We start from the raw sequence: 23,398 nt of genomic DNA, 5'->3' as shown, positions 1-23,398 counted from the left end.
GGCCAATAAAGCTTTAAACGACCCTAAAAAGCCTCCTCATGTTCTTCCATCCAGTCCTGTTACTCCCCTCACCTCTGATGGGGATGTAACACTACGCCTAGAAATTATGAACAGGAAAAACAAGTCCAACTTATTGCAGGCATTACAGACCAAACTCTTGCTCCAGTTGTACAGGGACTGAATGGCCCACAACAATGGGCCAAACACCCCATACTCTCGCCCCCCACAGCACCTGAAGGATGTGGCTGAATGCCTTCTCCAAGTCCACAAAACACATGTAGACTGGGTGGGCAAACTGCCACAAACACTCAAATATCCTCAAGAGGATCAGAAGCTGGTCCAGCATTCCGTGACCAGGACGAAAACCGCATCGTTCCTCTTGAATCCAAGGTCCGACTAACAGACGGACCCTCCTTTCCTGCACCCTGGTATAGATCTTACCGGGAAGGCTGAGGAGTGTGATCCCCCGAAAGCTGGAGCACACCCTTGGGTTTCCCTTCTTAAAGATGGGGACCACCACCCTGGTTTGCCAGTCCAGTGGCGCCGCCCCAGATATCCACACGATGTATTAGTGGCGTGTCAACCAAGACAGCACTGCAACATCCAGAGCCTTCAGGAACTCAGGGCAAATCTTGTCCACCCGAGGGGCCCTGCCACCAAGGGGTTGTTAAACCACCTCAGTGACCTCACCCCCAGTGATGGGTGAGTCATCCCCCTCATCCCCAGAGTCTGTTTCCACTACAGAAGGCACATCAATGGGAATAAGGAGGTCCTCAAAGTATTTTTTTTCCATCACCAGAGTATAGCCTCAGTTGAAGTCAATAGTGCCCCAACCACTCTATAGACTGTGTGAGTAGAGCACCACTTTCCCGTCCTGAGTCACCTGATGGTTTGCCAGAATCACTTCAAGGCCATCCTAAAGTCTTTTTCCATGGCCTCACCGAACTACTCCCACACCTGAGTTTTTGCTTCGGCCGCCAGTTTTCCACTTGGCCTGCCAGTACCAGTCAGCTGCCTCCAGAGTCCCACAGGCTAGCCAAGCCCGATAGGACTCCTTCTTTAACTTGATGGCTCCCTTGACCTGCCTTGACCTCTGGTGACCACCATCCGGTTTGGGGATTCCCACCACAACAGACACCAACCATCTTACAGCCACAACTCTGAGCAGCAGCCTCAACAATGGAGGTGCGGAACATGTCCATACGGACTCAATGCCCTCAGCCTCCCTCGTAATGCTGTCAAATTTCTGCTGGAAGTGGGAGTTGAAGATCTCGTGGACTGGGGCCTCTCCCAGGTGTTCCCAGCACACCATCATGTTTAGGTGTGCCAGGTCTGTCCAGCATCCTCCCCCACCACTCTGACTCTGACAAGGGTGCAGCAGCTGATGACTCTGTTGACTGTAGTGGCTGGAGCATAAGTTTCTGGGGAGTCACACACAGGTGCATAGCACACAGTCTCAGAGTATAGCTCAGAAGCACAACATGAAAAATCAGTGTGACCTGGCTTGGAAACAACTATCAGTATTTGGCTGAGAAACACAATGAACAGACTTAGAGTTAGGAACACAGTAAACATTCTGAGATTAGCGGACATAAACACAGAACTCACAGTCTTAATTTCTGCCAAGTCAGCAACAGGATTCTCAGTTTTATACCTTGAAATAATAATATTCACTGGGATTCAGCTCATGTACAGTTGCCAACTCAGAAAAACTTGACAGCAAGTTCCCTGTACTCACGGAGGCTGCAGGTTCAAGTTTGGTCTCTGGCTGGGACTTGGTATGTCGTTGGTGAACATCCCATGGATCCCTCCGATGGGCCAGATGACGACGAGGTGAAAGACCTGATTGGAGTGAAGATGGTATATTCCATCTATATAAATAAAATTGAATTGCATTCTCTGCCCTGATCTGCTTTCTCTTACTGCTTGCTAACTAGCATCTGTGTTATGGATGGACCTTTAGAGGTCCAGGCCTGCCCAATTACTATTATCTACTGATACACTTTAAGTATAAGTTACACTAATTCATACAACTAGTTCAGTGCTTCTGTAGCAATTGTGGTAACCAGCCAGGTAACCTGAGTAGGACACTAAGTGAATGGACCTATGCAGGTCAGATTTTATCAGTACTCCTAATATCTCTTTTAAAAAGAAATCATTCATCAGCTTGTGCAAATAGTTTTAAAGCATGACCCTACTTGAAGATTGCAAAACAAATGGAATGGAAATGTGTTGAGGATATTGTGCACTCACAGCCAATTGTTGTAGTGTGTGGTGAGTTCACTGTTCTACTAGAGAAAATGTCTCTGGTGTTTATCTTCTGCTTTGTCTCTGCAATTTAAGACAGATAATTTTGTACTTTTACAACTGTAGCTATATTTATCTATGAGTGCACTATCTGTATATGGTTGTAAATATGAATAGCGTGTCTGTTTTTGGTTTTGTTTTGTAACAAAACAAAACCAAATAAGTGACTTGAAGTCAATGCTCCTCTCAAAGTTGGTTGCCTGAAAAAAAATTGTGATTTCCTTTTCTAATATTGCAGTAATCCAGTGTCGGTATATCTGTGGATATATTAAAGGAAGTTGTAGCTAGTTAAATAGCTAATTCAGCACACTTTCAATGCCAACACTTTTATAAAATGTAATCAAAAATGGAATACAAACTGGGCTTAGTGGTGAGAACATCAGTACATACAGTACCTGTACCTGACAATGGAGCAGTCCATATGAGTTTACAGGGTGTATTTCTTTAAACTGCACTGTAGGAAAGTTTGCTGTAAAACGGGCAGTACAGTTCCCAGCCAGTTACTGTAATTTTTACAGTAATCTTATGCTATCTTTTTTAGATGATGGAGTATTTTATATATTACCAGACCCATTTCCAGTATATGTCATAAATTCTACAGTAAATTACCTGATTGTCTGAAATTTTCATACATAAAATGCATAAAATAGAGTATATTCTGCATATTTAGCTGACTATTGACTCTTTAATACTGTCTGCTAAATAAATTATAAATTAACTAAATAAGGCCTTAATCTTTTTTTGTGTTTCCATATAAGCTTAATTGTGTTTTATCTGATTATCTGCTCTTGCTATTTTCACCCCAAAGCTGAAAAGAGCTGAAGAACTTTAAGTAAAACTTAAAAAGATTACCTTTAAATTACAAACACATGACTCTTGAGGATTTTAAATTACCTACAGAAAAATTGATGGTAGTTTCATCTTTAAAAGTTACTGAAGTACTGGGTAAAAAAAATTACCTACATACCCTCTTAAATTCACTTCCTTATCTTTCCAAGTGGTGCTTAGGATTTGTTTTGCAAAATTTACGAGCTCAAAAGATTAAAATGATATTGAGGCTGACCCTGGTAATCTCAGTCTCTTTTATTAAATATTCAGTATCTCTGTCTCTGTCCCTCTCAGGTGGGGTTTGCATTGCTCAGTCTCTGAAGATTCCTCGTGAGCCAAGACCTGGAGAGTTCGACAAGATAATCCTCCGTTTGGTGGAGACTCCTAATGCCCGTGCTGTCATCATGTTTGCCAATGAGGATGACATCAGGTAAAAAGTTATTCCTTGCACACCTAATGTATTGCAAGAAGACCCTATCTAGTTTGTAATAATGTGATTTTTGAGTCAGTTATGAGTCAGTAAAAACTACTACTATGAATACAATACTGCAATATTGTTTGGGGGCGGTCTTTGTCCTCCAAGCTCAAGTCCTCCACTTGAGGCCTGAAAGCTTGAGGATCACGCACAGTATCTGAACTGTAATAGATCTTTTGAAATGATTCCCTTGTTTTGTTTTTGTTTTGTTGTATTTTTTAATTAATTACTTAATTAAATTATTGATAGTGATATAGTTCAACTACACCAGAACTGACAGGCAGGAAAGAAGTGATAGAGGAATAAGGGAGAAAAGATGGGCACAGGAAGACAAATGAGGCAAGGGGGCAAACAGCACCTGAAAGACAAGAACAAGAAACAGAAAATAGAAACAAGCACGCAATCTTACTTTGTTTATATATGTGTTTGTGTGTGAGTGTATGTGTAAATGTAAGTATAAGTGTCTGCAGGGGCAGGCTGGGGTTGAAATTCAGCCCGGGAGCTTGGTTTGGAGAGGCCTTTTATTCGATTGTACATTGGAGCAGCAAAAGGGGGAAAAAAGATCGGCAACCCCCCCTTAGCTGGTGTCTCGCCCTTCGCCTCTCCTAATGGTGTGCTGACTGGGCTGCTGTGTTAATTTTGACCGGATTAACATTGCTGGGCTGTTGTATTTGTAGCCCCCCCTGATGAAAGAGAGCCAGCTCCTGTCATTCACTTCAAAGAGCCAGCTCTTAGGAGCTGAAACGTTCACAACCGACCATCACTGTCTGCACCTGTGCCTGCGCGAGCCCTGCTGTGCTTAATTGGGTAAAAAAAACAAAATAAATTCTTATCACCGGCCGGTTCGGCCTGGAAACGACCGGCCATTCGGGAAAACTCCCGAACCTCCCGATGGCCACCACGCCCCCGAGTGTCTGTGTATTGGGTGTTTGTCATGAAATGCACTTGGTAATGACAATGAGAAGCCCAAGAGAGACAGAAATGGACCCAGAAGACCAGGGCCGTCCACTGCACCCCAGGAGCACTGAAGAACCAAGGCCACATATCTCAATTACAGCCACATGCCCACCCCAGCAGAAGGAAACGGGAGGTCCAGGGTCAAAGGCCTCCAGAGAACCAGAGGCAACAGGCAACCGAGTGTCCATGCCCCAGGGAGGGGGCAGCAACAACCAGCAGGCAGCAGCAAACCCTGTATGTGGTGTAAAGGATGAGTATGACTGTGTGAAAACTAGTGTAATTAAAATAGAGGTGACAAATGTGTCATGAGCACCTGACTGCTGGACACCAGTGCTCAATGTCTAAGCTGCTGATAAAATTGAGGGGGAGACAACAGTGAAGAGATGAGTGGGGCCACCTCAGTAGCCCCACCCACCCACCTCTGAGTAATCCACCTGCCCCCCAGTGTCCTATGTTTGTTGTGACTTTAGTGTTATTAAAAAAGAAGGGGTGGCATGGTGAGCAATGTCAAGTGAATGGCTCAAACCACCATGGCCTATGATGCCATCACCAGTTTGTCTACATCTGGAAGTCGCACAGGATCTTAACTTGGTCATTCTCAACTACTCTTGGGGACATATCCCATTTTGAGCACTTCCAGGCCATACTCACCACAGATGTTCCTGTATACTACGCCAGCCACTTGGTTATGGTGTTCCATGTATGTCCTGCCTGCTAGCATCTTGCACCCTGCCGTTATGTGCTGAATTGTCTCAGGGGCATCTTTGCACCTGGGGTCTTGCCTGGTCTGGTAGACTCCAGCCTCTAACAATCTTGTGCTTTGAGCTTGTTCCTGTGCTGCCATGATTATTGCCTCTGTGCTATTTTTCAACTCAGCTTTGTCCAGCCAGTGGTAGGATTTTTTGATATCAGCCACTCCTGATATCATGCCTGCACGGCATGATGGTACATGCCGTACAGGAGCCTGTCCTTCCACGATTATTCCTGTTCTTGCTTCTTTTCTTCTTTTCTGTTTTTATTTGTGTTTTTTGAGTTTCTTGGGAATAAGGAGTGAATTTGGCCACTAATAATCACCGCTTTGAGGTTCCTCGCGACAGTACTGACTTCCAGACTCTATCAGTGACCAGGAGATCTCCACCTAAAGGTTGGCAGAGACCTTTTTTTCTCGGAAGGAAGGTTTCGCTTCCGATACATATGAGAGATAAGCCAAACACAGATGGATAAAAAGACAAAAAAAAGAAAAATCGCAAAAAAAAAATAAAGGGGAGTCAGGAGTTTATTGCTTTAAAAAATAAATAATGAATAAACAAAGACAGTAAAAATAGATGCCTTGAAAATTCCAGGTTGAAGTATTTTTTGCAAATTATTAGGTCATTTTTCCAGAAGATTGTTGTTAAATTTCAAGAAAAAGTCTACGTGAGAAGCTCAGTTTTAGTACAACCTCAAAAGAAAGGTTAGAAAAAAAACAACAAAAAAAAACAGCCGAATCTGAGACCCAAAACAAAGTGCCAAACTTTGAGCTGCCGCTCTGTTACAAAGCAAAATATAGAGAACTAAAAAAAAACTTATTTGTTTGCCCATGCGGGATAGAATACAAGATACCGATTTACACTTTTGTGCATTTACATTTCTTCATTTGGTAGATTTGTTTAAAGCTAAGATTATAAGAGAAAAGCAGAGAACATTTGAATTTTGAATGTCTGAACAATTCGATATTGAATCAAGCATTAAAGGAAAAAATCCCAGAAGCTAATAATATAAAAATCAATATACCCTTTAGATAAATAAGCTAAATTAAGGTAAATTATTGAGACAAACAGAGTTAAGTCTCAAAGGAGGGAGACAGACCAGCAGAAAGTTCAAAATTTAACTAATGAAAATCTCTCAGTTTTATTCTAACAGGAAGCCTGAACAACAACACAGGAGACTGAACTGATAGCTACCAACAAAGAAACTCTGGTGCACTACAAGGTGTTCAAGCTCATCCTAAGATCTCCTGAACAAGCTCACAGCGCCATAAACTCATATAAAAAAGGCTCCTGGTGCTCAAGAAGAAACCTTGTCACTCTGTTTCACTGCTGAACTAGTAACAACTGCTGATGTTGTTTTAGGTCAAAGTTATGCATTTTTCCCCTTCACAATTTAGTAACTTGAGGTTTATGAACCCATATTTTGTCTGCCATAATTATGCTTTGTTGGGGGGTACAGACCCTTACAGAATAAATATAATTTTGAGTCCAGTATAATACTTTGAAATGATTTTGATTGTCGATCTTTCTAAGATATTTCATTTCCCCAGATTTTCAGGCCAAAGGAGTCAGAATTGAACAGTAATTTTACAGGTACAGACAAACTTATCCAAGAGCGGTTTAAGATTAGAGAACTTTAAAATGATTATTTTTTAGATATTTTGAGATTCATCCCATATTTTGTTTTTTGTTTTCTTGTGTTCTTTTTGTTCCACTCTAGCTTACATAGAAGGTGTGTCAAATTTTAATTTAAGGATATTCATTTATATTTTGAATTCTCTGAAGAGTTTGAGACCAAAATGCAAAAGTTAACTTTACAATTGGATGAAAAATGAGACAGCTGACACTGACCTTATAAAAAAAAAAAAAAACACAAACACTTGCAATGAAGAATCAGCTTACACACACTCACTCACACTCACCCACTCATAGACAGACAGAAGCTCATATTAGTTTTTTGCTTAATCTGATATTTAACTCTAGGTGCATTAAATCAGGTTCACTTTTGGTGGATTGAATCCACTTAGTAAATTAGTAAACTAGTGGTATAAGAAAATTGTAAGATCATTTTCTCAGGCTGACTAACAAAATAAAAGATTTATAACTAAAAGCCATTGAATAAATACATCCTTAGAACATTTATGGGCATTTTGATGTCCTCTCTTAGTTTGTGCAAATTTAATTATTGACCCACAAGACCTGCAGTTCATGGTATTTTGTTTAATTAACAGGGAAAAATTGGAACTTTCTTCACTGGACTTTTTCCACAGGTACCTGAGATATACCTGAGACATTATGCGCCTTTCAGAGGAAACTAACCAGGATGACGGCCATATGTGAAGAGCTGTAGTCTAAAGAGGTGCAGGGATGCATCTCCAGAGATGAGTGCTGACTACTGTGGTTTGAACATCCATGGCTTTGGTGAATATGAGCACGGTGTGCTGAAGGCTGAAAGAAGGCTGCATATATAACTATTACCTGTGCATTGATCAGTGATCATTTCTTTATGTTTGCAGTAAGATTTTCATCAATTGGAACTGGATTTGATCCTGAAGGGATGCAATCCACATTTTTTATGAATTTGAGGAAAATTATTAGATGGTGACTGTTTCATGTTACTGTTTGTCATGTGGGCCAATTTATATGCAGAATTTACTTTGGACTGATTAAATTTAAAAGCTAATGTCTGTGTAGATTCTCAGTCATCCAGGTCATAGTAGTCTCTGGAGCTTGAAAAAGGCGACTGGACTTCTTTTTGTTTCTTGAAGACGTTTCACCTCTCATCCGAAAGGCTTCTTCAGTTCTCAACCAAATGGTGGAGAGACCCAGGTATTTAAACCCCTGAGGGCGTAGTCCCCTGGAGGTGGTTATGACCCTCTATTGATCATGTGCGTGAACACATGTGCCCAGGTGTGAAGGGGGCGTGGGTCATATTTAATCAGTGGTTTCAGTTGAAACCAATTTAGGACTCCGCTCCATTGTTTCCTGTGGCCTATTGAGGTCACTGGAACAAAGGTGTGAATGGGGGTTGAGACGTCTGGGAAGGGAGCTCAGGACAGCACTGTAAGCGGGGGAAAGTTGGTGACGTAATCCACCTCCTCTGTTCAATGATGGTTGTTCACAGTGGACATAGATGGCTTCTTTCACTCCTCTTTCAAACCATCTGTTTTCCCTGTCCAAAATGTGAACATTGGCATCCTCAAAAGAGTGCCCTTTTTCCTTCAGATGCAGATGTACTGCTGAATCTTGTCCTGTCGAGGTGGCTCTTCTATGTTGTGCCATTCGTTTGTGAAGAGGCTGTTTGGTTTCACCAATGTAGAGGTCCGAGCACTCTTCACTGCACTGAACAGCATACACTACATCGCTGATCTTGTGTTTGGCGGGTTTGTCCTTGGGATGAACCAGTTTTTGTCTTAGGGTGTGACTTGGTTTGAAGTATACTGAGATGTCATGCTTGGAGAAAATTCTTCTGAGTTTCTCTGACAAGCCTGCCACATATGGGATGACAATGTTGTTCCTCTTGTCCTTCCCATTCTCTGTAGTTTGTGTTTGGCCTTCATTCCTGTGCATCTTAGCTGATTTGATGAAGGCCCAGTTGGGGTAACCGCATGTTTTGAGGGCTTTCTTAATGTGTGTGTGTTCCTTATGCTTCCCTTCTGCCTTAGAGGGAACACTTTCCGCACGGTGTTGTAGGGTCCTGATCACCCCAAGTTTGTGTTCCAGAGGGTGGTGGGAGTCAAAGAGGAGATACTGGTCTGTGTGTGTGGGCTCAGGAGAAGAAGGCCATCACAGCCCTAAGCAAGGATCAAAACATCACCATACTGCCAGCCGACAAGGGGAGGTGCACGGTTGTGCTGAATTCATCGGATTACCACAACAAAATTACTACACTCCTCAGTGACAACAATACTTATGAGGTCTTGAGACGTGATCCCACAAGCAACTACAAGAAAAAAGTTGTTTGCTGCCTGCAACAACTTGAAAAGGAAAAAGCCATTGACCGCCCCACTTACTACCGCCTGTACCCTGGAGAAGCCACTCCATGCATTTATGGACTCCCAAAGATCCACAAAGAAGGAGTCCCACTTCGACCCATTATCAGCAGTATAAACTCGGTCACCTACAACATTTCCAAACACCTCGCCACCATCTTATCACCGCTTGTTGGCATCACCCCCCACCACATTGAAAACTCTACAGATTTTACTAACAAGGTCCAGAATCTTGTACTGGATCCAGATGAAACCATGGTGTCCTTTGATGTGGTTTCACTTTTCACTTGCATACCCACAACTGAGGCAGTGGAGACCGTCAGAAGACGACTACAGGAAGACGATTCCTTACTGAACAGAACCAGCTTCACCCCAGATCAGATTTGTGCACTTTTAGATCTCTGCCTTACCACAACATATTTTAAATACAATGATGGATTCTACAGACAGAAGCATGGATGTGCCATGGGCTCCCCAGTGTCTCCCATTGTAGCCAACCTTTACATGGAGGAAGTGGAAAGTAAAGCTCTTGGTTCTTTCAAAGGGACGGCACCTAGCCACTGGTACAGATATGTAGATGACACCTGGGTCAAAATCAAAACCCAAGAAGTAGAAGCCTTCACTCGTCACATCAACTCAGTGGATAAATACATACGTTTTACCAGGGAGGACACCAGAGATAACAAGTTACCATTCCTGGACTGTGCGGTGCTTATCGAGGAAGATGGAAGCCTCAACATTGAAGTTTACCGGAAGCCCACACACACAGACCAGTATCTCCTCTTTGACTCCCACCACCCTCTGGAACACAAACTTGGGGTGATCAGGACCCTACAACACCGTGCGGAAAGTGTTCCCTCTAAGGCAGAAGGGAAGCATAAGGAACACACACACATTAAGAAAGCCCTCAAAACATGCGGTTACCCCAACTGGGCCTTCATCAAATCAGCTAAGATGCACAGGAATGAAGGCCAAACACAAACTACAGAGAATAGGAAGGACAAGAGGAACGACATTGTCATCCCATATGTGTCAGGCTTGTCAGAGAAACTCAGAAGAATTTTCTCCAAGCATGACATCTCAGTATACTTCAAACCAAGTCACACCCTAAGACAAAAACTGGTTCATCCCAAGGACAAACCCGCCAAACACAAGATCAGCGATGTAGTGTATGCTGTTCAGTGCAGCGAAGAGTGCTCGGACCTCTACATTGGTGAAACCAAACAGCCTCTTCACAAACGAATGGCACAACATAGAAGAGCCACCTCGACAGGACAAGATTCAGCAGTACATCTGCATCTGAAGGAAAAAGGGCACTCTTTTGAGGATGCCAATGTTCACATTTTGGACAGGGAAAACAGATGGTTTGAAAGAGGAGTGAAAGAAGCCATCTATGTCCACTGTGAACAACCATCATTGAACAGAGGAGGTGGATTACGTCACCAACTTTCCCCCGCTTACAGTGCTGTCCTGAGCTCCCTTCCCAGACGTCTCAACCCCCATTCACACCTTTGTTCCAGTGACCTCAATAGGCCACAGGAAACAATGGAGCGGAGTCCTAAATTGGTTTCAACTGAAACCACTGATTAAATATGACCCACGCCCCCTTCACACCTGGGCACATGTGTTCACGCACATGATCAATAGAGGGTCATAACCACCTCCAGGGGACTACGCCCACAGGGGTTTAAATACCTGGGTCTCTCCACCATTTGGTTGAGAACTGAAGAAGCCTTTCGGATGAGAGGTGAAACGTCTTCAAGAAACAAAAAGAAGTCCAGTCGCCTTTTTCAAGCTCCAGAGACTTTAAAAGCTAATCCACATCACTGAACAACATTGACTTATGAAAGACTAATGCTTGTTTTCTTTTTGTTTTTCAGGCCATAAGTATAGAAAGTACAGGGGTTGGACAATGAAACTGAAACACCTGTCATTTTAGTGTGGGAGGTTTCATGGCTAAATTGGACCAGCCTGGTGGCCAATCTTCATTAATTGCACATTGCACCAGTAAGAGCAGAGTGTGAAGGTTCAATTAGCAGGGTAAGAGCACAGTTTTGCTCAAAATATTGCAACACAACACAAACACAACATTATGGGTGACATACCAGAGTTCAAAAGAGGACAAATTGTTGGTGCATGTCTTGCTGGCGCATCTGTGACCAAGACAGTCTTTGTGATGTATCAAGTCTTTGTGATGTATCAAGAGCCACGGTATCCAGGGTAATGTCAGCATACCACTAAGAAGGACGAACCACATCCAACAGGATTAACTGTGGACGCAAGAGGAAGCTGTCTGAAAGGGATGTTCGGGTGCTAACCCGGATTGTATCCAAAAAACATAAAACCACGGCTGCCCAAATAAAGGCAGAATTAAATGTGCACCTCAACTCTCCTGTTTCCATCAAAACTGTCCGTCGGGAGCTCCACGGCAATATACACGGCCGGGCTGCTATAGCCAAACCTTTGGTCACTCGTGCCAATGCCAAACGTTGGTTTCAGTGGTGCAAGGAGTGCAAATCTTGGGCTGTGAACAATGTGAAACATGTATTGTTCTCTGATGAGTCCACCTTTACTGTTTTCCCCACATCCGGGAGACTTACGGTGTGGAGAAGCCCCAAAGAAGCGTACCACCCAGACTGTTGCATGCCCAGAGTGAAGCATGGTGGTTTGGGCTGCCATATCATGGCATTCCCTTGGCCCAATACTTGTGCTAGATGGGCGCGTCACTGCCAAGACTACCGAACCATTCTGGAGGACCATGTGCATCCAATGGTTCAAACATTGTATCCTGAAGGCGGTGCCGTGTATCAGGATGACAGTGCACCAATACACACAGCAAGACTGGTGAAAGATTGGTTTGATGAACATGAAAGTGAAGTTGAACATCTCCCATGGCCTGCACAGTCACCAGATCTAAATAATATTGAGCCACTTTGGGGTGTTTTGGAGGAGCGAGTCAGGAAACGTTTTCTTCCACCAGTATCACGTCGTGACCTGGCCACTATCCTGCAAGAAGAATGGCTTAAAATCCCTCTGACCACTGTGCAGGACTTATATATGTCATTCCCAAGACGAATTGATGCTGTATTGGCAGCGAAAGGAGGCCCTACACCATACTAATAAATTATTGTGGTCTAAAACCAGGTGTTTCAGTTTCATTGTCCAACCCCTGTAGGTACATCCATTATAAATATGACATCATCAAACCCTGTCTTAATTCTTTGCTAAATTCACAATCACAATAGTATGAGATTACTTTTCACAAAAATCCTCTTCTGGCTCTAAACATCAAGACAGTCCTGGCTGACCACCTGAGGTCAGGCTGGTGAAGTTGACCTCAGAATCTGAGGTCAAAAGGGGGAATTGTAGGAATATTCATGATATATGCCACATATATATCTTACATACAATTACTTCCCTGAGAAATTTGTCTGGAAAATAACATAACTGATTAAAATACAGAAGCTTATAATGTTCCATGTCACCATGAACTTTGTGTTCAGACTGTACAATGAATCACACTGATGAAGACTACACAATGATAGAAATGGAGACTTCGAGGTCACTCTGTTGTTGAAATTCTCTGTTTTCCACATTCTGTTTTGTAAATGATGTAATCAAGACTGATATGCTGTGACTATATGAAACTGTAAGTTGAATTAGAACTGTGCCAGTACTTCATGCCATCTCATATGAGCATAGCATGCAGTCTGACCCAGATATCTGAACTGTTTGAAATGGCTTTATTAAATTTAATAAATTTAAATTTAATATTAAATTTACTCCTTATTCCTGTTTGTTTTGTGTCAATTCCTGTTCGATGAAACGAACACGCAGAAACCTAAAGGCTTAAAACAGCAGACACACACACACTTATTATTTAAATTCCTTCATTGGCTTCTACTGTTGTTCTCCACATCCCCATGAATTGAATTTCTGAATGTTCTCAGGTTCATCCCTCTCCTATGCTCTTCCAGTGTTGCTCTGTCTCGAGCCTTGGTGGGGGTGCTGCTCTCATGTTGTTCCCTTGTCACTGAGAGTATACCTTGGATGGTTTATTGGAAACATCTGGTTTATTCTCCTGGCTTCAATATCTCTGGTATACCTCTTCAAGTGGTTAGCCAAGGCTGTGAGTTTTTGCTTGGCAGTTTCTAACACAACAGGTATGAACAGCTTGTTCATAGCCTCTTAACTGGCCATGTCCCATCCACAGGACGTATGAAGTGCGTTTTATACAGCAGGCTAGACCCTCCCATTTTGATTGACACCTATTCAGCCAATCATGTTAAGGACTGGGTCTCAGAGAGCCAATAATAACCAGAGGGTGTCACGTAGCTTTGTCAGGTGATTTGGTGCAGCCAGTTACATGATTAGCCGCATGAGGTGTCAATCAAAATGGGAAGGTCTAGTGTTGGGTTTATTTTTTACGCAATGAATAAAATGCTAAATGCTTAAAAGTAAACTCCAGTAAATAATAGACGATTAAATAACACATTAGACAGAGAGCGACAGATGGATAGTGTCAGACCAACGTCACAGCCTTTTGGGTGATATGTTTATTTTATTTATGACCTTCTCGGTCTCGGAGAAGAATGTGTTTATCTTATCCCTAAAAGTTTTGCCAAAACATGTGCATCTGTGTCTAAGGAGGGAAGTGTGTGTGTAGGTCATCGCATTCCGTTGCTAAGGAGAATAAAACTGCCAAGTCATAATTAGGAATATGTGAGAGGGGAAGGTGTGTATTTCTTTTACGGAGCATTTATTGTTGATTGGAGAAGCTTGTGCCATGATGCCGGAACCAACCACTGGACGAATCAATCTGAGAAGGCCAAGTCTAAACCATGGCTCTCTCCAACTGTTTTTTGAATTGATAGTGCTTGTAAATAGCGCTTGTAGTATAAAATTGTTATGTTTGGCTTAGAGCAGTGCTCTTCTTGGGAAGGGAGCACAGGCAGTTGGCTGGGAAGGCCTGTGTCTCCCTGAACAAATAATAACCAAAGGGCTTTATGTAGTTTTTTCAGTTTCTGCATTTTAAAGTTTAGTCATTTTATTGAGAAAAATTATTGTACACTGGCTGTTTCAATTCATATTTCTGTTCAGAACATTCTAAGTTTTTGTTTTTGTTGAATAAATGTTCATCCTGTTTGGCCTGCAACTTGTAATGTGCTTTGAGTTTTTGCCCCTTCTGTGATTGAACTTGACACCTCTGTTGTAAATGATTGATCACCGATCTGATCTGATTGATCACCTCTCATCTTTCTGATATGAATTGAATGAAATAGGTGAATAAAATATCTCAACAACTATTTCATGGATTACCATTGGCTTAAACTGTCCTGACCCCTCTGTGAAGTGTGTTTTGTGATCTATTAACATAATTTGTCTGATTATAGCCAGATACTTGAAAAAGTAATAAAATTTTATCAGCCTCAGTTACATTTTATGTTTAGTGCTAATGCACTGAGCTAAGATGATGAACATCAGAGGTGGGAAGAAACAAAGTACAAATACTTCATTACTGTACTTAAGTAGATTTTTCAGGTATCTGTACTTTACTTGAGTATTTATTTTTCTGACTACTATTTACTTCCTACATTTTTACACAAATATCTGTACTTTTTACTTCTTACAATTTCAACACAAGGTCGTTACTTTTGCATTTCCGGTGAGTGTGGGTACCAGCTCCTGATTGTGAGCGTTATTTTCTTGGAAGCCACAACAACAGGGTGGGAGCGAGGGAGGGAAAAGACACTCTACATGGTAGAGGGAGAGGCTCCTGTGTAGCTTGTTTGGAGACCAGAAAGAGGAAGTTGCTTTTTACATAGAAGCTACAGGCTGGAACGGTGAAGAAAATAAATGACGGAAAACATAAAGCACAAAAAGTGTCTGCAGTTTGTCGCACAGTGTGTCTGCTAGCTAAAAGAACAGCTGCTGTATTTCCAGGGAGAGCAAAGAATGAGCGATAACTTCACTCACATGGAGAAAGATGTAAGAAAGAGGTAGAAATGTCCTCCAAAGAGCTACTTTTACTTTTACTTGAGTACAGAAGTTGAACCAGTACTTCAATTTTTACCAGAGTAGTTTTTAACAAAAGTACTCGTACTTCTACTTAAGTGTAGAATGTCGGTACTTTGGCCACCTCTGATGAACAAAAACATGTTAAATGCTTAACATCAACATTTTAGTAGTTTTTGTTGTATTCATTAAAAATACAATATAACCTATACGAATAGACCCCAGCCCATCCCTGAATTATATAAGAACTAGTCCATTTACCATTTACTGACAATCAACATTATATTGTCATTACATTTTCAGTGATGGTTCAGGCATTACATACAGGATCATGACACGTAATTAGTGGGCACTTCCAACGAAGTTAATGGATGTATGGCGGACGGAAGGTATCTAAAAGAGCTGGGAGTGAGACAGTGCTCACTATTATTGTTACAATCATACATTACATAATTCATAAAGTAATTATTTTATTACACAAAACTCTGAAATAAATAAACTGAAATTATTCTGTTAATAACCATTAATAAAGATAATTTTTCATTTCTTCCTTTGTTGAGAGTAAAGAGTAACTATTTACAACAGTTTAAAAAACCATTAAATTACATTGATTACAAAGATTACTGGACAAAGCATAATCTGGTGGATTTTTTACTTGCAGAAGTCAATGTGGATGCTGACTGTAAATACAGTGGCTTGCAAAAGTATTCATACCCCTTGAACTTTATCATATTTTGTTACATTACAACCATTACATTACAACATAAATATATTTCACTGGAATTTAATGTGAAAGACCAACACAAAGGAGTATACAATTGTGAAGTGGAAAGAAAATTATACATGATTCAAAACATTTTTTACAAATAAAAAACTGAAAAGTGCGGTGTGCAAAAGTATTCAGCCCCCTTTTCTCTGAGTGCAACCAATTGCATTCAGAAGTTGCCTGATGACTGCTAATGACTAAAAAGAGTCCACCTGTGTGTAATCTAATCTCAGTACAAATACAGCTGCTCCGTGACGGCCTCAGAGGTTGGTTAAGAGAATATTGGGGAGTAAACAGCATCATGAAGTCCAAAGAACACAGCAGACAGGTCAGGAATAAGGTTGTGGAGAAGTTTAAAGCAGGCTTAGGCTATAAAAAGATTTCCCAAGCTTTGAACATCTCACGGAGCACTGTTCAATCCATTATCCAGAAATGGAAAGAGTATGGCACAACTGTAAACCTACCAAGACAAGGCCGTCCACCTAAACTTACAGGCCGAACAAGGAGAGCACTGATCAGAGATGCAGCCAAGAGGCCCACGATGACTCTGGACGTAATGCAGAGACCCACAGCTCAGGTGGGGGAATCTGTCCACAGGAGTCGTGCACTGCACAAATGTGGTCTTTATGGAAGAGTGGCAAGAAGAAAGCCATTGTTAAAAGAAAACCATAAAAAGTCCCGTTAGCAGTTTGCCAGAAGCCATGTTGGGGACACAGCAAACACGTGGAACAAGGTGCTTTGGTCAGATCAGACCAAAATTGAACTTTTTGGCCAAAATTCAAAACGCTATTTGTGGCACAGAATTAACACTGCACATCACTCTGAACACACCATCCCCACTGTTAAATATGGTGGTGGCAGCATCGTGCTCTGGAGCAGCTTCTCTTCAGCAGGGACAGGGAAGTTGGTCAGAGTTGATGGGAAGATGGATGGAGCCAAATACAGGGCAATCTTGGAAGAAAACCTGTTGGAGTCTGTAAAAGACTTGAGACTGGGGCAGAGGTTCACCTACCAGCAGGACAACGACCCTGAACATAAAGCCAGGGCTACAATGGAATGGTTTAAAACAAAACATTTTCATGTGTTAGAATGGCCCAGTCAAAGTCCAGACCTAAACCCAATCGAGAATTTGTGGCAAGATCTGAAAACTGCTGTTCATAAAAGCTCTCCATCTAATCTGACTGAGCTTGAGCTGTTTTGCAAAGAAGAATGGGCAAAAATTTTAGTCACTAGATGTGCAAAGCTGGTGGAGCCATACCCTAAAAGACTTGCAGCTGTAATTGCAGCAAAAGGTGGTTCCACAAGGTGGTTGTAAAAAATGTTTTGGATCATGTATAATTTTCTTTCCACTTCACAATTGTATACCACTTGGTGTTGGTCTTTCACGTTAAATTCCAGTGAAAAAATTATTTATGTTTGTGGTTGTAATGTGACAAAATATGGAAAAGTTCAAGGGGTATGAATACTTTTGCAAGCCACTGTATTTTTTAATGAAGATGAAGACAGTTATTAGGCATCAAGTGTGTGAAAATTTGCAACTTGTTTTATGGTTCTTTTGTTGTATCTTGTGGATTGAGTATTATTGTGTGCAAATGTTCTTGTTGTGTATTGTCTTTTGATCTTGTTGCAGAGTTCCATGTATCTTTCAGGTCCATATAGGGATGAGCATTTCAGATAACATTATTCTACATACAAAACATGGACTGAGAACTTACTCCCCTCCTCACTCTCTTTTTAACCTGCGATGCTAAAAGGAGAATCCTGGATGCTGCAAAACGCAACAGTGTTACAGGTCACTTCTTGTGGGTGGGCTCTGACAGCTGGGGATCCAAGAGCTCCCCAGTGGTCCAGCAGGAGCGGGTGGCTGAGGGAGCCATCACCATTCTTCCTAAGAGGGCATCTGTGGATGGTGAGGCGAGAAACAGCCTTGACTTGATGCAAATTGTTTTGGAGGTTTTGAAAAAGACTGTGATTTTAATTATGTATTCCTTCTTTTGGTAGCATTTGACCGTTACTTCAAGAGCCGCTCTTTGTCCAATAACCGCAGGAACATTTGGTTTGCTGAGTTCTGGGAGGAAAACTTTGGCTGCAAGCTGGGGATGCATGGCAAGAGACTCGGCAGCCCCAAGAAATGTACAGGTAGGATACACAGGTTAAATGTCAACAAGCAATCTCCATCCCAGCAACCTTTGTATATCTTCTCCTGATCTTCTATGTCTCCATTCTTTCTCCACTTTATCCTTTCCTTCTTTTCATCATATGGTTTGTGCCTCCTTCTGTCCTAATCATGATGTCAGAATGTCTGGCTGTGTGGCAGGCATGGTTGGACTCAAATGCAGGACACGTGAGGCTGAACTGAGGCTGAACTCAACTCAAAAATGACTTTAATGCTGAATCTTGCATAAACACAGTGGGTACAGAAAGTATTCAGACGCCTTTAAATATTTCACTCTTTGTTTCATTGAAGCCATTTGCTAAAATCAAAAAAATTCATTTTATTTCTCATTAATGTATACTCAGCACCCCATCTTGACAGAAAAAAACAGAAATGTAGAAAGAAATGGTCATAAGTATTCAGAACCTTTGCTGTGACACTCATATTTAACTCACATACTGTCCATTTCTTCTGATACTCATTGAGATGGTTCTACTCCATCATTGGAGTCTAGCTGTGTTTAATTAAACTGATTGGACTTGATTAGGAAAGGCACACACCTTCTACATAAGACCTCACAGCTCACAGTGCATGTCAGAGCAAATGAGAATCATGAGGTCGAAGGAACTGCCCAAGGAGCTCAGAGAGAGAATTGTGGCAAGGCACAGATCTGGCCAAGGTTACAAAAGAATTTCTGCAGCACTCAAGGTTCCTAAGAGCACAGTGGCCTCCATAATCCTTAAATGGAAGAAGTTTGGGATGACCAGAACTCTTCTTAGACCTGGCCGTCCAGCCAAACTGAGCAATCGTGGGAGAAAAGCCTTGGTGAGAGACGTAAATAAGACCCCAAAGATCACTGTGGCTGAGTAGGGAAATGGGAGAAAGTTCCACAAAGTCAACTATCACTGCAGCCCTCCATCAGTCGGGCTTTATGGCAGAGTGGCCTGATGGAAGCTTCTCCTCAGTGCAAGACATATGAAAGCCTGCATAGAGTTCGCCACAAAACAAATGAAGGACTCCCAGACTATGAGAAATAAGATTCTCTGGTCTGATGAGATGAGGACTGAACTTTTTGGTGTCAATTCTTTTGTTTTTGGTGTCAATGTGTGGACAACACCAGGCACTGCTCATCACCTGCCCAATACAATCCCAACAGTGAAACATGCTGGTAGCAGCATTATAGGCATAGGAACCAGGTGGGACAGGGGGGACGGGGCGGGGGTGTTTCCCCCCAATATTGGAGAGAGGCGCATTTGTCCCACCCAAAAATTACACCGCGGAGGAGAAAATTTTTTTTAACTCGCATGCTTTTATTTTGAAGGCGCAACATAGCGTCATGACATTGCGCTACCCCACCCCCCTCTGAATGGCTCTGAGTGTTTGGGAGCCGGAGACAGCGGCAAGAGTCAGAAACTCTTTGAATGAGGTAAAACGGTCTGTCGGAAATGTTACCATGAATATGGTTGTTTGTCAGTTTACTTTCATACACAGGATAAAGTTTACTTACTGGACAAGAAGTCAATTTGCAATGAATTTCAAATGAGAGGAGGAAAAATCATTTTGGCTCTTCTGCTTAGGCCAATGTTTTTAACCTTTTGTGTACCTGTTTGGCTAAATGCAGGGCTGTAAAGAGGCACACAGCTTGTCTATTAAATGTGAGAGGTATCACTTTTATTAATTTATTTATTTCTTTTGCTTATTATTTTTATTGATATTTATGTTGATTTATTAGATTAGAGTTTCAAATTACACAGGCATATTTTAATAGCTGTTTTTTATCTTAAAAAGTGGATAATTTGTTCATTACATTATCTGTGAGGATTCTTTCATGTCAGAACGTTGTTTAATTAAAGAACTAGTTCTGTTGCCAGTCAACCTACATAAATGCATTTTGACCATTATTAAATGTTTTTGACCAATAAAAAGTCAAATTTTGCACTTCTGTGCGTTACTAAATTATTTTTGTGCTACTGAAATATTTAGCTTGCTAGTATATCTATCAATCAATCAATCAATCAATCAGTCAATCAAATACTTTATTATCCCCGAGGGGCAATTTGTTTTGCAGCCAACAGCAAAATAAATAAATCTATAAAAACAATCAAACATACAACACACACAACCAAGGACACAATTATCTAAAAGAGTTCAAAAAGTTAATAGGATTGGAAATAAAAGAGAATTTAAATCTGTTTGTTCTGCACTGTGGCAGAGAGTACCTCCTTCCTGAAGGCAATAACTGATACACTGAGGACAGGGGGTGAGTGCTATCACCCCGAATCCTTTCTGCCTTTTGGGTGACTCGAACCCTGTACAGGAGGCCAAGATCATTAAGACTTACATTTGCCACCTTGCTACACAGTTTCACAATGTACTATAACCTTCTTTTGTTCTTGAGGCTCAGAGAACCGAACCAACAGATTAAAGAAAAGGTTAAAACAGACTCAATAAAACAAGAATAAAACATTTTCATAAAAATCTTATCCACGTTAAAACCCCTAAGTAACGTGTGGCAGGTAAATGCAACGTTTCTAAATGCTCAACAAATATCAGCAAACACACAGAGTGTATGCAGTTTGTCACACAGTGTGTCTGCTAGCTAAAAGAAGAGCTGCTGTATTTCAGGGAGAGCAAAGAGAGAGTTCACTCAGAGGACAGGAGAGGAAGAAGAGAGGTTAGATTTAAAGGTAAAGACTGCAAAACAAACTGAGGTATGCTGGCTTTGTGTAATTCAAAGATTGTATGAAAATGCTGCAGTTTAGTGTGTGATAAACAGGTCAGCTTGCTGTACTGTATTTACAGTAAAGCTCTGTGTTGGTGCACAGAGACTGCGTTCATGGTCAGAGTTACATCAGTGCAGCAGAGATGAGTTTGAATCAAAGCTGCTGATGCTGAGATTCATTCACTGAATCCAACATTTATACAGCCTGTATGCTGTCAGTGTAGGGGATGGAGATCAGCTCAGAGAGCTGTGAAATACTGGGTTACATCTTTGTGAATCCAGTTCCTCCACACAGAGCAGTAAACCTCAGAGCAGCAGCAGCAGGTCAGCTGATCACAGCCTGCACACCAACATCATTTACTGCAGCTCACAATAGAAAGTTGTGATTCTTCTCCCCATGCAGAGCCACTACAGCTGATCTTAGAGTTCCTCCACCTTCTGAATCCCACTGTAACCCCTGAGTATCCTCATGTTGGTGTTTAGGTGGAGGCACAGTCACCCTCTACTATGGAGGACACAGAGAACAGAGCTGTGTTTAAATTATTACAATAATATATAATGAGGTTCCGTTAGCTTTACACAAAAATAGCAGGTAGAAACGTCCTCCAAAGACCTACTTTTACTTTCTTACTTTGAGTACATTTCAGAGCCTGTACTTTTTTACTTTTACTTAAGTAAAGATGTTGAGCCAGTACTTCAGTTTTTACCAAAGTGGCATTTATTCCTCTCATAGTAGAAGTTGTTCATTTATAGTAACTTTGATATATTTATGGGAGTACTGAATGAAAGTCTAGTAAAATTTATAGTCATAAAAGCAAAACAGATGGGAAAAGACGCCCATGGAGGACAGCAAAGGTCTTGGTCATAAGGTGCCTGCTACTTTGGAATGCCCCCCTGCTACTCCAAAACAATTTGAAAGCCCTGTTTACAGCACTGTCATGGTCCTGGGCCGTCTGCCCAGCGTTTTGTGTTTAGTTCTGTCTTCCCTGAGTTTTGTTGTTTTTCAGTTGTTTTGATACGTCCCTGTCTCCCCTGCTCCATGGTCTTGTCATGATGTCTTAACCCTGACCTCCTGTGTTTTCATGTTGAGTTTATTCCTAGTGTTGTGACTAGTCTGTGTCTCTGCCCCGTGTCTGTGTGCCAGTCCCCCGTGTGTAGTCTGCGTGCACCTTGGTTAGTCACTTCCTGTATTATTTTGACAGTCGTATTCCCTGTGCTTTGTGTTTAGTTTTGCTTCCCGTTGTTAGTTTAATTTGCTTCACCTGTTGCTCCCTGCTGTTTCCTCTTGCCCTGATCAGCCCTTCTGTGTATTTAAGTCCTGCGTTTTCTCTGCCTGTTGTCGCGTCGTTGATGTTTCCGCTTCAGTATTCCCTCGCTGTGTGTCTCCCTGCTCCTCCTCGGGTTTTGGTTTAGCTTCTCCCAGTGTAGGTTTATTTTTGTATTCTGTTATATCCCCAATAAATCACTTTAAGTTCACCCTCTCCTGAGTCCTGCGTTTTGGGGTCTATCCGATTCAGCCACACAGCCGACCATGACAAGCACTGACAGAAAGGTACCACACACACACACTAGAATGCTAACTTGCCAGCTCAGCTGAATTGTATGTCTGTGTGATCACACAGCTGCAGCTCCAAAACTCAGTCTAGAACTTCTCATGAAATCATTTGAGATCTGCTTCCTGAAAGCAGCGGTCTGATCAAAGCTCAGGTGAAGACCTGCAGCATTATCAGAGAAGCAGCTGGAACACTGAGGCTTTTTTAAGAGTGCTGACTTTGTCGTCTGTAATGCCACGTTTATCTGCAGCTGGAGGGATGCTGATGTTTGCCTGTATTTAGCCAGACACCTTCCACAAATCCTGTTTTGCGTGAGGACATGTTTTTTTTTTTTTTTTTTAAAGGATTTGGCCTTTAGTGGCTTTCTCTTAAACTGAGAAGTCCTCCTGAATGTTGTTTATTTTCCACCAGTCTACAACACAGACCAACAAAGGGGGGAAGTGCTCCTGTGATAAGCAAACTCCTGAAATTAAAGTTAAGCATCATAACTGGATAGTTTTATTCAACATTAATGTCTCACTTAATATAGCTGGAAAATTAATCATTCGCTCAGCTGTATTCCTTGATGTTGAAATGTGTTATGCTTGTTTAACAGCTTATTTTGAAAAAAAGAATTAAAATTAAACCACAAAAAGGAGCAAAACTTCGTTCTCCGTTTAACCAGCTGCTTTTACACAACTGTACTTCACACTCACGTTGCTAGGCGACATGAACTACGCTGAGGTGAGGGCAGGTGACGCTGATATGAAGGTTAGCCACTCACTTCCGGCCTTTGCGGTCTTCGTGGGCTGTGAAGGACGTGGGCCGGGTCCTTCGATATATGTCTATGCTTCGAACAATGCGGCCCCTGAATTTGTACATTGTGCATCGAAATAATCT

The 23,398-nt window shown here is 41.7% G+C and overlaps 1 protein-coding gene across 1 annotated transcript in view; it reads left to right on the top strand.

Annotated features, from left to right (window-relative positions):
- The window catches only part of LOC115781267 (metabotropic glutamate receptor 8-like), a 290,231-nt gene that overhangs the window by 157,294 nt on the left and 109,539 nt on the right, over positions 1 to 23,398 (top strand). Inside the window, exons 3-5 of the mRNA XM_030730834.1 lie at positions 3,430 to 3,565; positions 17,844 to 17,998; positions 18,091 to 18,228. Of these exons, the coding sequence (XP_030586694.1) occupies positions 3,430 to 3,565; positions 17,844 to 17,998; positions 18,091 to 18,228 (429 nt within the window). The remainder of the gene's footprint in view (positions 1 to 3,429; positions 3,566 to 17,843; positions 17,999 to 18,090; positions 18,229 to 23,398) is intronic.

Source organism: Archocentrus centrarchus, chromosome 6, assembly GCF_007364275.1.
Source record: "Archocentrus centrarchus isolate MPI-CPG fArcCen1 chromosome 6, fArcCen1, whole genome shotgun sequence".
Classification (NCBI taxonomy): Eukaryota; Metazoa; Chordata; class Actinopteri; order Cichliformes; family Cichlidae; genus Archocentrus; species Archocentrus centrarchus.
Note: the sequence above shows the minus strand (reverse complement) of the source record. Positions and strands in the feature narration are given on the sequence as shown.